Source organism: Tricharina praecox (genome assembly GCF_024521635.1).
Source record: "Tricharina praecox strain CBS 144465 chromosome Unknown BZA05scaffold_29, whole genome shotgun sequence".
NCBI classification, from domain to species: Eukaryota; Fungi; Ascomycota; class Pezizomycetes; order Pezizales; family Pyronemataceae; genus Tricharina; species Tricharina praecox.
Window position 1 is genome coordinate 493072 of NW_026250431.1, and position 13947 is coordinate 507018.

Consider the following 13947-nt stretch of genomic DNA (forward strand, 5'->3'; position numbering starts at 1 on the left):
TAAAAGGGCGCTACCGAGAGAACAATAGAATGAGTATTATCTTCCGCGCACGGACCACCGCTGGAAGTACTTGTTCCCCCTCCCTTCCACCTGCTTCCTCTTCTTCTCCATCCTCATCCTCACCTCTACCTTCCTCTTCCCTCCTCATCTCTACAAATCTTTCCTTCAAGCTAAAATCTTCCTCATCCCCTCTACTTTCTCTCGAATCAACCAACATTACACGCAACCATTGCGATGAATACCCAGACATGGTAGAGATCCGGCGACCCCCGATGACTTCATTGGGCCGCCTTTCTCGGCCGGGTTGAGAACTGAGCATTCTCGCCTACCTATCCTGCTCCCCCCTTACAAAACCTTCCCGCATAAACATGGGGTGCAAGTACGTATTATAATCTCCAATCATCCAGGCATCTACATTGACTGACTGTTCTGCTTTCACTCAGGGGGACTCGGTCATGACTACATCAATCGCAAGCTCAGCTTTGTGTCCGCTGCCTGTCTTTGTTTACGGATATGTGACAGCGTTCCCCTCCCTGCCCATGTGGCAGCGACATTGGCGGGCTTTTTTCGTCAACGACAATCATCGAACACGAAAAAAGCCTGCCAATGCATTACAGCAGCATACACTACATATTTCTTTTTAGAACAATGTGAGTTTTCCCTAATGCTCCACAAGACTTTGAAGCCAGATCTAGATGTATCACGAGCAGAAGCTGAAGAATGGTCACTTTAGGGAATAAACTTCCATCCTCATCCATTAAATCCCGCTCCTTCGCCTCCTCGGAATTATTTCCATCAGCTCTAAGCAGCTCTATGCAGCTCTCGGCCGGTCTTTCCTGTGCAGCATCTCAACCTCCAAACAACTACAAACCAAGACCAAATCGGCCGAAATACAACTATTACCTACAAAAGCCAACGAAGAATCGACCGAACTACCAATATTTCCTCAGACCTACCAAGCATCCAATCAACTTCAAACACCTGAGACATAATGCACACGACGACTAAGAAGGAGAGGATCGGCGAGCGGTTTCACCTTCTCCCCATTCCCCGCGGGGGGTAGATGCTGGCTAAGAAGAACAGCCTATCACAAAGCAGAAGAGAACCGACGAGCGGTGGCTGAGAAGAAGACAAACGTTGAGCGGTCCGAAACCCTCGAAACCACAGCGGCGGATGTATGCTGGTGGACAAGAAGAGGAGGACCTAAAACCGGTATAAACTCCCCACAACCCCGCGAGGGGATCGATGCTGGTGGACAAGAAGAAGAGAACCGACGAGCAGATTAAACATCCTGCTAAATCCCCGAGGGGATAGATGCAACCTGTTTTTGTTTTCTTTTTTTGCTTTCTTGTTTTTGCCTTTTTTTTCATTTTTTTTTCATGGTGGGTCCAGATGAGAGTGAATGGGTGCAGCGACGAAGTGGAGGTTTTGGTCACCGCTGAAACTGCACGCAACGATTTGTGTCGATTCGACATCTATCTGACAATCTTCAAAATTTGATACTCAATGAAAACTGCTCTTCTTCACCGACCAACCAATCTATGTATCTATACTCTAATCGCAGAAACTCTGTCATAAAGCAACCCGCATTTCGTTGCCACTCGTCACGTCTATTCGAACATCTCAAACCCGACCTTTCCTGTCAGTTCCACGGGAACAGAGAAAGCTGTATCGCCGACGGCCACTGCCTACCAAAGCAGGAGAAAGAAAACAAAACAAAAAAGAAAACGAAACCGCGATTCCAATATTACCCTCCTCTCACGCAATCCATATTTACACTTTACACATGACCCCCACCCAATGCATCCATCTCTATAAAAACAAAACAAAACGAAATCCAGACTGACCCAAAAAAACGATGGAACAAACACAAGTCGTGCTCCCTTTGTTTGCTACGACTACCGATTATCTTCACGAAATACCGCCTTCACAACCACATCCGCTTCTGCCAGTATTTCTCTCTGGTAAGTGTTCGATAGATGGAACGCATCAACTCCGCCATTACGAAGCAATACAGGGAGGAAGGGACGGCTATGTACCCACCCTTTCCTCGTATCCAGATTCATCCACCGTGTCCTCTGATACAGACTCGTCCCCGGGATCACCATCGGACCCGTATCCCAACTCCATGTCCTCGTATCCGGACTCGCCCCCCGGGTCCTCGCAGTCATATCCACCGTCTTCTGCAACCTCGATATGCTCGAAATCGAATTCACAGTCGACAAGGTGGAAGTATGATCCATACTCGAAACCATCGAGATCGGGATCATCGGGATCATGCTCGAACTGGAATTCATCATCATCATCATCATCATCATCATCATCGGAAGCGTCGTCGTCATCAGGGTCCGCCGACTCGATGTCGTCGTCCTCATCGTCCTCATCGTCCTCATCGTCCGGGTCCGCCGCGTCGACCATGATGCACCACCAGGCGAACGGGGTATTCCTCAGCGGGAGCTCCCAGAACCTGCGGGCGTAGGTGCGCTGGCATTTTACGAAATCGTCGTAGAGTTCTACCGCGCCGTCTTCGTCGTCATCGTCGTCGTCGACGAGACATTGGCTCAGGATGCCGAGGTTCTTGGCGAGCACCACGTGGTGCTCCGGTTGCACCTCCTGCACCCCCCAGATGTACCGCGGGATCAGCTCCCGGTCGCCGTCCACTGTGATTTCTAGCTCCTTCTCGAACAGAAGCACTCGGTAGATCGTCACCGTGAGCAGGTATGGTGTCAAAGTGTCCATGTGCCGCCAGTTGGGCTTGTAGTGCTCTAGAAAAGGCTGGCCGTATAGCGGCCGGATCAGATTCCAGATGCTTCGGGCATACCGCGCGGTACTGTGGCCGGTGGAGAGCGTGTTCCGGTGCATCTTCATTGTGTCGGTGGTTTCTTAGCCTGCTGTCAGAAAACCGCAGTCGGGCACGGCAGCGGTGATCGGATCCATCATTCATCACCCATGCCCGAATTCTCATGAACGTACCGTGACTTAGCTTTTCCAGTCTCAGTGCATCATCCCACACGGACCAGGTGCCGTCGAGCCCATAGAATCCAGGGAAGGTGGACAGCTTGTGGGTATGAAGGAGGCGCGGAACAAGGATGCGCTAGTTCAGTTTCCACACCTCGTGCAGATGTCGGCACGATAGCGCAAGCTCACCAGCACTATGTATGCCAAGGCACCGGAAAAACTGCAGATGCAGCTCCACCGGCATCGACATGAAACACGCTGGCATCGCTGAGGTAGTTACCATCCACGGGGCTGGAGTCGTAGGGGTTGCAGGTGAGGTGGATGGGTTGCGGACTCGGAAACGGTGGTGATAGGTGGTGGGAATAAAGCGGTGGGCGAGACGGGTGATGAGTGGGTACAAAGCGGCGGACGAGCAGCCCTTAAATACCGCAGAACGATACTCCACATCGTCATCTCTTCCGTGCTTCGAAACTCCCCATCCTCGCGCACGTCGGCGGCCTCGGGGACGTCGTCTTCGCGGCGGACTCTGCTGCGGTGCCTGCGGTGCCTGCGGTGAACAACGGAGATACTTCAGCCGATCAGCTCAGCTCAGCTCGACAACGGGAAGCTTATTGTTTCGCATTGCAATGCAATAGGTTGCTGATTCCAGCCAGAATGACGTCGAGCTCAGACGTTTCGGGGGGGATGAACTATGTTCGTGTCGAGCGGATCCGTCATCCTGCAGAGTTCGTTGCTGTACTGGAGCGCAACTCGCAGTCAACTTCCATCCGTTTCATTACACCGCTCTACATCAATACTCGATGGACGGACAGACGGACGCGCCCCGGAACTTTACTTTTCACCCTTCATTCTGAGACACTGTTCTCTCCGGCTGGTGGGATTGGCAGGCAGTGGATTCACCGGTAAAAGATACTTTTATAGTAAATCGTGGGCGGCATACGGTCACCAATCGCTTGCACCTTGAGTTTGGTCTGATGCGTGCTCTGGGTTATTTTTGCTTTCTGAAGTCGACATGTTTCTCTCGTGCCGGTAGATGGCCAGGTCGTGCATTAGCCGGCAACAGTTACCGTTATATAGAAGACAGTGAGCAGGAAACGGTCATCAGTCGGTTGCATCTTTGTCTTTGCGTCTGGTACTTTCTCTGGGTTATTATTGCCTGCTGAAGTCTAAATGCTTTCGTCTACTTGAAACATTTTCTACATGTCCTCCGATCATCTACTGCAGCAGCATACTTTCGGGCTGTGGAGAAAATTTACAGCAATGGTCATAATAGTTTTGGTTTATATCGTATTTGATTGACTACCATAGTCATTACATCCACTCCCAGGTGATCCCCACTCAACCTCCCTGTGCACACATTACATCCACACCAGGGTGATTCCCTCTCAAACTTTCAACTTCCCTGCGCACAAGACGCATAAAACGTCTAAGATAGGTATCATGATAAGAAAACACGCCTCCTCCCCTCCTCCTTTCATTCTCTCTCTCGTTTTCTTGCAAACACCACATCGTTATCCTCCGCTTCTGCTGTCAAACCCCCATTCTTTCCCTTCTTCTTCTCTTTGTGTCAAACACCCATCGATATCCTCCGCTTCTTCTATCAACCCCCCCTCTCTCCCTTCTTCTTCTTTTTGTGTGTCAAACACCCCATTGATATCCTCCGCTTCTTCTCACAAACGTCCCTCATTCTCTTTCCCTTCTTCTCCTTCGTCTCTCAAACCCCCACCCCCCCCCCCCAATCTTTCCATTCTTCTTCTTATTGTCACAAACCTCCCTCGCTGCTCCCCCTTCTCCCCCTTCTCCCCCTTCTCCCCCTTCTCCCCCTTCTCCCCCTTCTCCCCCTTCTCCCCCTTCTCCCCCTTCTCCCCCTTCTCCCCCTTCTCCCCCTTCTCCCCCTTCTCCCCCTTCTCCCCCTTCTCCCCCTTCTCCCCCTTCTCCCCCTTCTCCCCCTTCTCCCCCTTCTCCCCCTTCTCCCCCTTCTCCCCCTTCTCCCCCTTCTCCCCCTTCTCCCCCTTCTCCCCCTTCTCCCCCTATTCTTGCTCTCCATAGCACCGCATCAGTGACTATCGCCTCCCGGATCGAGAGAGATGACTTTTAGGAGGTCTCCTTCGGACCCCCCATAGCTGTTGGTGGGTTTGGCATTGGCTACCACACCCATTTTGGTAATGGACAGGAAATTTTCCAGTCTGTTGAAGGGTGAGAGTATGCACGGGTGGTGCGGTTTCGTTGGTGTCGAGGCGGAGATGGCTTGAGTTTGTCGTATCTCTGTGGGAATGAAAGGTACAAAGTAAGCTGCTACAGGCATTGCGGGAGTAGGGATCAGAAGTATATACTTACTACGAACAAGCAGAGCAATCAAAGATTCAATGGCGGGATCGTGCTTCTCCTCTCTTCTGTTTTGGGGACCAGTTCTGGCGGCACCCCTGGTGGCTCTCGAAAAGTGAACTGCGGCAGTGAAAGATGGGAGGCTGTCGGCCACCTCTCTTCCACGGACGAGGAATGCGTCGTCCAGCTGTTGGAGCTTTGCCGTGTCATACTTGCGTCTCGCCTTTACCAAGATGTATCCAGAGTGCACAGACTTGTCAATCACTTCATGCAGCGAGCGGCGTCGGTATCCGCGGCGGTGGCCCAGTCGACCCGCCGCAGAGTGTCGGAGAGTAGTGTTGCTCCGGGTCCCAACGAAGGAAAAAGAATAAGGATTGCCGATGTCGGCTGGAGTGGAGTATGTGAGGTATGTAAGGAAGAGGTACTGGAGAGGATGGGTAGAAAGGTAGGAATTGAGAAGATGCAACTCCCAGGGGAAAGAAAAAGTGAAGAAGATCAGAAGAGAGATGAGATAGAAAAAGGATGAGAGGATGAGGGATGAAGAGGATGAAGAGGATAAGGGATGAAGAGGATAAGGGATGAAGAGGATAAGGGATGAAGAGAATGAAGAGGATGAAAACACGACAGGAGGGAAGAGGAGGGAAGAGGGGTTTATTTATACAAGCTGTCGGCCAATTCTCAACCACCTCGCTGTTTGTGCATTATATGACATCGGCCTTAATCCTTGGCATATCCAAAGAACCAGGAAACATTTTGTGGGTCACAACATGGAAGCAGTGACATAGATGGCGGCTTTTTATTGTTTGATTAGCATTGCATTCAACCTTAGATCATGGCAGTTACCATGTTGCATAACCATTTCCACCTCTCTGTCCCTGGCCGCTGGCGATAAGCTCGATGAGGGTTCCCTGTTGCTCTTCGCCCAGCCCGCTTTTATTTTACGCATGAAGAAGTCTGCATATTTTGAAGAGATAAAATCAAGGAAATCACTACGTCAGGGCCGCTCCAACCTCCACCATGTCGACCATCATCGTTGACCAGCTGAGTCCTGCCCACCCCTAGTCGATACCACTAGCTCGTCCAGCTGTTTGTTTTGCTGCCTCCCGCAAGTTCCACCGTTCCTAGTTGCACCTGTCGCTTCTACAGTACCCTGGTTCCCACCTGGTCCCAGTCTACCGGTGGTCTCGATGTTGGTTGGCTAACTGTTCATGCCGGGATCGGTGGTGGGAGGAAAAGTGGGATCTCTTCTTCCTTGATATACTTCTCGGGTTTGTTGATACCTAATACCTTTGGTCGATGCCTCTTTCTTCGCGTCATTACTCTGCGCGCGATGTAGCCTCCGATCTGGACCCTGCTCGTCCTAGCCAGTCGTTGGGTCACCGGGTCCCGTTCCAGGGCCGCCACCTCCAGGATCGGGGGCTCCATGCTGTCTCTGTGCGCAAAAGATGGACTCGTCGTCCTGCGTTCGATGTAGAGAGGAAGCGGGTGATAGCCTCGCTGGAGTCCTGGCTGGCCAAGAGGTTCCTGATCTTGAACGTGTCCTTGCCCCTTCCGGCCTCCTTCGTACATACCGCCGCCTCAAGGCCCCCCTGCTGCGACCTCCACTGTGTGAAACTCTTGAACAGGTCTTCCTAGGCTTGCCTCGCTCGGTCTGCCCGGATAAGATCGAGCCATGTCGTGACACTCGTTCCATGTCGATGGTATCATACGATGGTATATTGAGTGCACCCCCGTGGAGTTCGTGAAGAGAGTGTTTTCCCAACCGAAGCACAACGGTCCTGGTTCTATTGTCACAAATGTACGAACTCAGGTAGCGCAAGGAAGCTTACGATGTTGTTCATCCACACTTTAAGAACATGACATCCACGAATCACCTCTACTAAACGGCGATGCTTGGCGAGTGTGGAGCCCAACTCTAACCTCTAAAGCCTGCTGGACTGATGAAACTACGCGGAAGCATGAGAGTTGGGTGGTTGGTAATTGCGTTCTATTTACCAAGTGTAGCGGATGTTGTGGCTATCTAGAGGATATACCGAAGAAAGAAGGGTGATTTCAGAAGGTATGTTCCCAAGGTGGGAGCCTTCGCCAACCCATCACTCGATCTCGATCAACTCGCTCCCTGCCCCAGCGCCAAAGAGACTCGAATGGGCGCGCAATGGCAGTTCTAGCAGAAAACATAGGGCTCAAATAGACCCGGTGCCGCGATCTCATAAAGCGGCTCGGTTGGGTGCGTCATAGCGATCCTGGCAGGCGGAGTGTGGTGCAGATCGTACAGTGCGGATGGTTTCAACGTCTCAGCTCTGGCAGGCGTTCCGATGTGATTTACCCTACCCTCCACCCTCCGTGCTGGCCTCTACCGAAGGTTCATGTGGAGCACACGAAAGGCTATCATGACGCTGCCTGGGTGCGATCAGTGCCGCGAGCACATTATGTACGGGTGGTGGGCTAGTGATTCCAAGCCATGTCGGTTGGTACATAGGCTGCAGGACGCAAGAGTCAATCAAAACGAGCCCGACACCACCAACCGTTGTTGCAGAGCGATGGGAGAGCTGTGGGCGGAAGGAAGCGAATGGTACTAGGCAGCACCGCCGTTGGGCGGTCCGGCCTGGTATGTAGTGAGGGAGGCAGGGGAAAATGATGGCTTGACGTGTCCGGAGAGCGCCGGTTGACTGGGACACGCATGGAAAATGATGTGACCTGAGTGGGTCCAGCTTTTGGGGGGCCTGAGGGCCGGATCGATCTGGGCAGGAAACTATGGAACTCGGGTGTGACTGATTGTTTTTAGGCCGGACTTTGGCCGGACCTATTGAGACCAGCTGTTACGGAGGTGGTTGTTGTTTTTGTTTTTGTTTTTGTTGTCGTCGTCGAGCCGATCCGATGCGGTGCTCCAACCGTCATATTTTCCCCGCTGCGAGCTATATAAAGGGGCTCGCCTGTCTTCCTTTCTTCTGTTTTCTGTATCGCTACTTTAAGTTTTTCTGGAATTGATTGATCACGATTTTGAATCGTCACCCGTTCCCGAGTCTCTCAGTAGTATGCTCTCTTGGCCGTCTACTTCTGCTTCTTCTTCTTATTCTTTTTATCATCATCATCATCCAAATAGACTACCAACAGTCACATCTTCTCTTTCCTCCATGTGTACTATCCCCTTGATCCCATCTCTGGCCTATTGGGTGCTGGCTAACGAACTACTCGCAAAAGATGTTCACAGAGACTGCTCCTGGTCCATACTGTCTCGTGTCCTGTCGTCCCTGAGAACTCAGCCGCCGTTCGTACCATCACCTTCACGAACTCCGGCGCGAACAACATTCACCAGAACACCGTTGTATTAGCATACAGCTTCAGGTGAGCTTATATCGTGTTCTCTTCGTTCTCACGAATACGGTTCGGAAACTCACAACAGCTCATTAAAGTGCCCAACGACAGCCAGTCCAACGCTGGCCACGGAAGCACGTATTCAAGTGCCCGACGACAGCCAGCCCCTCCTGCTCTGCTAGCGACGATTGAATTCAGCTGCCCGACGAAAACCAGTCCCACGCGGGCCACGCAAGCACGTAGTCTCCTCGACAGCGGAGTGTACTTCTCCGATTGGATTCATCATTCAAGTTCCCGACGACAGCCAGTCCGACGCTGGCCACGGAAGTTGGTCGTCTCCTCCACCGCGGGGTGTAACTATTTCACCTACTCTACCCGCGACGATTGAATTCAGCTGCCCGACGACAGCCAGTCCCACGCTGGCCACGAAATGACGCGGTCTCCGCCAGAGAATTGGCCGACACCTTATATAATAAACCCTCCTCCCTCCTCTTCCCTCATCTCATCCTCTTCATCCTCTTCATCCTCTTCATCCCTCATCCTCTTCATTCTCTTCATTTCTTATCCTCTTCATCCTCTTCATCCCTCATCCTCTCATCCTTTTTTATCTCATCTTCCTTCAAATCTTCTAATCCTTTTCTTTTCCCCGGTCCTGTCATCTCCTCTTCCTACCTATCTACCCATCCGTTCCAGCACCTCTTCCTTGCCATGCCTACCACATACTCCACTCCAGCCGACATCGGTAATCCTTATTTTTTTTCCTTCGTTGGGGCCCGGAGCAACACTACTCTCCGATACTCTGCGCCGGGTCCTTGGCAGCTTGGCACGCGGGGGATATAGCTCGGCCTGTGCCCAGCCTTTCAACAGACACACATCGTTGCGTGCAGTGTCACGGGCCGCGGTGGTGAATCAGGAATGACAGAAGTGGGGAGGAAAGCTCCGGCGGACTTTGAGGAGGAGGAGGAGGAGGAGGAGGAGAGGAGGAGGGAAAGGAAACATCAGGGGCAGCTCGACAGTGCCAACATGATCCGGAGGAAGAGGAGGGAAGCGAAGCATCACGGCCAGCTCGACAGTGCGAATGTGCTGCTGTATTTATAGCCGATCCAGGGAGGTGAGGAGCGATGATAGGCGATTGGCTGTTCGTGGTGCGAAACATACTGGTCCGATTTCCTATGTAAGTCTTTTTTGGTAGGCAGAGTAGGGCTTTATTTGTTCTTTTTTTTGTGTTCATTCATTGAATGCATGCTACCTACCTATCTAAATCATGGTAATATGGTAGTGGCGGAGTAGGGGTCGGATGTGCCCGAAAAAGTTCTAGCTAGAACACCGAGTGATAGCTGTATATGTCACTCTCAATGTATAGTAACCCCAATGACCTATATGAGCGATCAACTCTTGAGGTTCCATAAAATTGATCAAGATACACCTACCTATACCCAAAAACATCAATCCTTCTAAAATTTGAGGAACTAGTGGAACACCTCCACATCATAGGCGATCACCCGTCTTTTATCAACCGAAATTATTCTCCACTGAGGCCACACGGTAAACCCACTAATGTATCGCTTGGAGCATTCCTATTCGCCTTAGGAAAGGCATCCTTGGAAAGACACTCGGCTAAGCGTGAAGCAGATGGGTGATGATATCCTGCCGCTCACATTGCGATCGGACTCCAGGTGCCGGACAGGGCGTCCCCGGCTCGCCCTGTGCTAAACGAAACGCGGCGTCACACTACGGGTAGCAAGCTTCCAGTTCGCGAAGCTATGTATACCATATCTATCATACTAGGAACGGCGATGATCGGGTGATGAGTGAAACCCTCCATATCTCAAGAGACGGTAGCTAAAGATCGGTGTGCTTAGCAATACCAGGTAAACACTGGGTTGGCCTGGACGTTGCGTAAATACTACATTCAAAAGATTGGTGAAGATCAAAGGACTGATTGACAGAAATATAATCTGCGAAATATGTAGTGGAAGCGATATATGAGATAATATTTTTCGCATAGCTCACTGCTCATCCATTCCTCCACCCACTGCTTAACTCTGGCTGCTCTGAACTAGGTGTTTTGACGGAAGTAATGCCTCGACATTATAAACATAACCATCTACAGTTCCTTCGCCCCGAGACTCCCTCTCCCCGACGAACATCCGGACTCGATAAAGATACCACCCAGCCACTCCGATGTCAATTCGCCCCCGCAAACCTGGCCTACCGTCCACACCCATTCCACCATCCACACCACCGTATCCCTCCGTCGGCCCCTCTCCTATTCGCACTCGTATTGCCAGAGTCCCGACTCGTACTTTCAGGCTCGCCTCGACTCTTGAGCCTCGACATCGTACCGCAAAAGAAAGGGGAGTTACTAGCTCCAGATTCCCCCATGGATCCTCTCTTACATTGTCTTAATCCTTCCAGTAAATCCACCACGTCCATATGGCTGGCCTGCACCCTTGTCTCCCATCTCCACACCGGTCCAATTCACGTTTCACCTTCTCTTCCAACCCGCAGATCGAAGTAACTACGCGGAAGGAGCATCGAATCGTGCTGAAATCCGACGGGTGTTCAACGACGAACGTAGGGTCGGATCGGCACGATCGTAGAGGTACGGCGGAGTGTCACGCGGGGTACGATGACGGGGTACGATTTAGGGGCACCACTTCGGGGTGCAGCGGAGGGTACCACTTCAGGGTACCACGGTAAGGACCGATAGCGGGGGTACGTTAGCAGGGTAGAGTACAATCGTGGGGTAGGAACTGGCAGGGTACGATAGCCAAGTATGAAAGCAGTATACAAGCCGTTAAAATTCCGCACAACGCCCGCGGTGCACCGACGACCGGATAGACGCGAACTGCCATCCATCAACCCCACACACGGAGATACCGACAGACAGACGAGGTCAGCGGTGGCCACAATAGCAGCTTTAGCGAGAAAATTACCGGAAATTTGCATCTGCAAATGGCAGCAGAGCTGCCGCGAGAAGAGACTCTAACTTCTAGGTCCCATCCGGGGGCCTCTCTTGTGCCAGGGTTTCCTGCCATTTCGAATGTATTACCTGACAGTAGCAAAGCTGCCATGGCAGGTGAAGAATCTGCCCAATTGGAGAGAATAGGGGCAAGGTGAAGAGGGAAATGGTAGGAGGCGGAGGATGAGCGACAAGGCGGAGAAAGAATCCACGCTGATAATCTAGCCATGATTGAAATTCTGGCCACCAGATTTCTTCGGTCTGTCTGTTTATGGCTAGATGGGTAGTATTTCGCGCTTGCTCGGTCCAAGTTGCACGGTTGCACCGCGTAGCTTGTCGAGGGACAGGAAGCAGAGGAAATTAGGAATAGGGAGACGAGGATGAAGAAGACGGGCATGCAGGATTTTGTTGACAACAGGCCTCATACCATCTCCAGCTCGCTAACATGGTATCTACCTAATGTTGGTTGCTCAAGTAGTTAAAGTTCAAGCCACTCAAAATGAAAGTGGGCGTGGGCAAAGTGAGGACCGCCGCTCTACCAGCATCATTCCGCTGATCACAGCTCCAGCAGTCCGTGCCCTCATACCCATACCCGTTTTGTGCACCAGTCAGGTTTCCTCCGGCCTGCTATTTTCAGTGATCCACTACCCCGCTCTGTTACGGTGAGTTTCATGATCTCCGGTCTCCCTATAACCGGCAAAACCACCTCACCACCGAGCACCTTTCGAGGAATCCCGGCAACACCACAGAATCACCGTGCGGCCTTGGTAAAAAGCTCCCGATGCCTGCGGTAGCCACAAGTTTGACAAACCAAGCTGAGCGCCTGCGTTTATGGCGGTCCACGCAGTGCATGCGGCTTGCATGTTGGTTTTCATCATGCTCGCATTGAATCTACCTAGACTGCTGGCGTTTTGATCATGTGATGGTTTTCGTATGGGAGTTTTGTTTTTTTCATGTTCGTTCTTTTTTTGTTCATTCATAGATTCCATGCGGCGTATGTATCTAGATCATGGTAATATCATCTACCCGTGCTCGCATGAAATCTAGATAATTGGTCTTCGTATCGAGTGATAGACTGTGTGCAGGCTTATGTGGATTCGTTCGGTGGTTGGTTGGATGCTTAGGTGATGGTGGGATTGTTTTTTCTTTCTTTTTTTGCACCACCATGCGCACATTAAATCCGGCATTATCAGGATGAGAATAATTTAAGCAGCAGTAATCAAGTGGGTTGATGTTCAGTTTTCCTTCACCGCTGTGCTTGATGTCCGTTAAGTTGCCCCCATTGCCATGCTCGGTGGTCTGTTGGTGTTATGTTTTCTTTACATTCACTACCGTGCCGGCCGGTTGATGTTCTTTCACCGCCGTACTCGTCGGTTGGGGTTTTCGTTGCTTTACTTTCACTGCCATACCGGTCAGTTAATGTTCTTCCATCGCCATGCGCGGTGGCCTATGGCTTTTTCCTTTCTTCTTCTTCTACTGCCGTCCCAGTCGTTCTTTGACCGCCATGTTCGGTGGGATGTGGCTTTTTTAGTTTCCCTTTTCGCTGACTACCGTGCCGGCCGGTTGATCTTCACCTCCATGTTCGGTGATTTTCTTTCGCAGCCGTGCTCGGCGGTCTTTTTTTCCTTTTCTTTCACCGCCCTGCTCGGTGGCCGGTTGGGTTTTTCTTTTCTTTTTTTGCTTCATCAATGAACACGCTCGGTGGTGGTTTGGTTTTCCGTTTCTCTCTCGGCCATACTCGGTGAGGGGAATATCCGTGTCCATAGTTTGCATGCAAGAGCCAGTGGGCTGGCTCTGATGGTTGGTTCGCTTTCTCTTTCGTTTATTATTTTCATGTCTGTTATGAGGCGTATTCTTGCGGGTGAGAAGGAAGGAAGCTGTCTCTTCAGTTGAAGAGCGCGTTTACCCCGCTTTTCGCCGCCTCGACAACCCGCATCAATCACACAGTGCAAAACCACGCTGAAAAATGTTGGTGTTTTGTACTCTACTTACATAAAGTGCACTTCTGCTCTCTGCTTCCTGGAAAGCAAAGCATGTGGGCCTCAACTACATATGCGCTTTTAATTGTCACACCCGGTCAGCAGGTATAGTGCCCAGCAGGCTTGAGACTGCGGATCCGTGGAGCGAAATGGCTACATATGTACTCGAGAGTAAGTAACTTTCTTGCCGGCCGAGAAACAAAGAACACACTGTTTTTTGGTGGGTGTGTGGGAAGACATTCTCAGTGGTTGCACTGGTTGGACGCCCGCATATGCACGACTGTCGCACCGTCATATGCTTTTGCCACTCCGTATTCTACCTACCCACTGAGGTGTTTGCCATGGCCAAGACGGACGTTATGCACAGAGAAAAATATATGGGTGTGCCATGAGCGACGGTGGTCG

At 51.3% G+C, this 13947-nt stretch overlaps 1 protein-coding gene across 1 annotated transcript; it reads right to left on the minus strand.

Moving 5' to 3' along the window:
* Positions 1–2031: 2031 nt before the first annotated feature.
* Positions 2032–6708, minus strand: BZA05DRAFT_476815 (uncharacterized protein; the record flags this gene model as incomplete). Its single annotated transcript, XM_051488274.1, has 3 exons — positions 2032–2830; positions 4729–4988; positions 6571–6708. The coding sequence occupies 3 exons, from the start codon at positions 6706–6708 to the stop codon at positions 2032–2034; spliced, it is 1197 nt and encodes a 398-aa protein (XP_051336136.1).
* Between the last annotated feature and the right edge of the window lie 7239 nt (positions 6709–13947).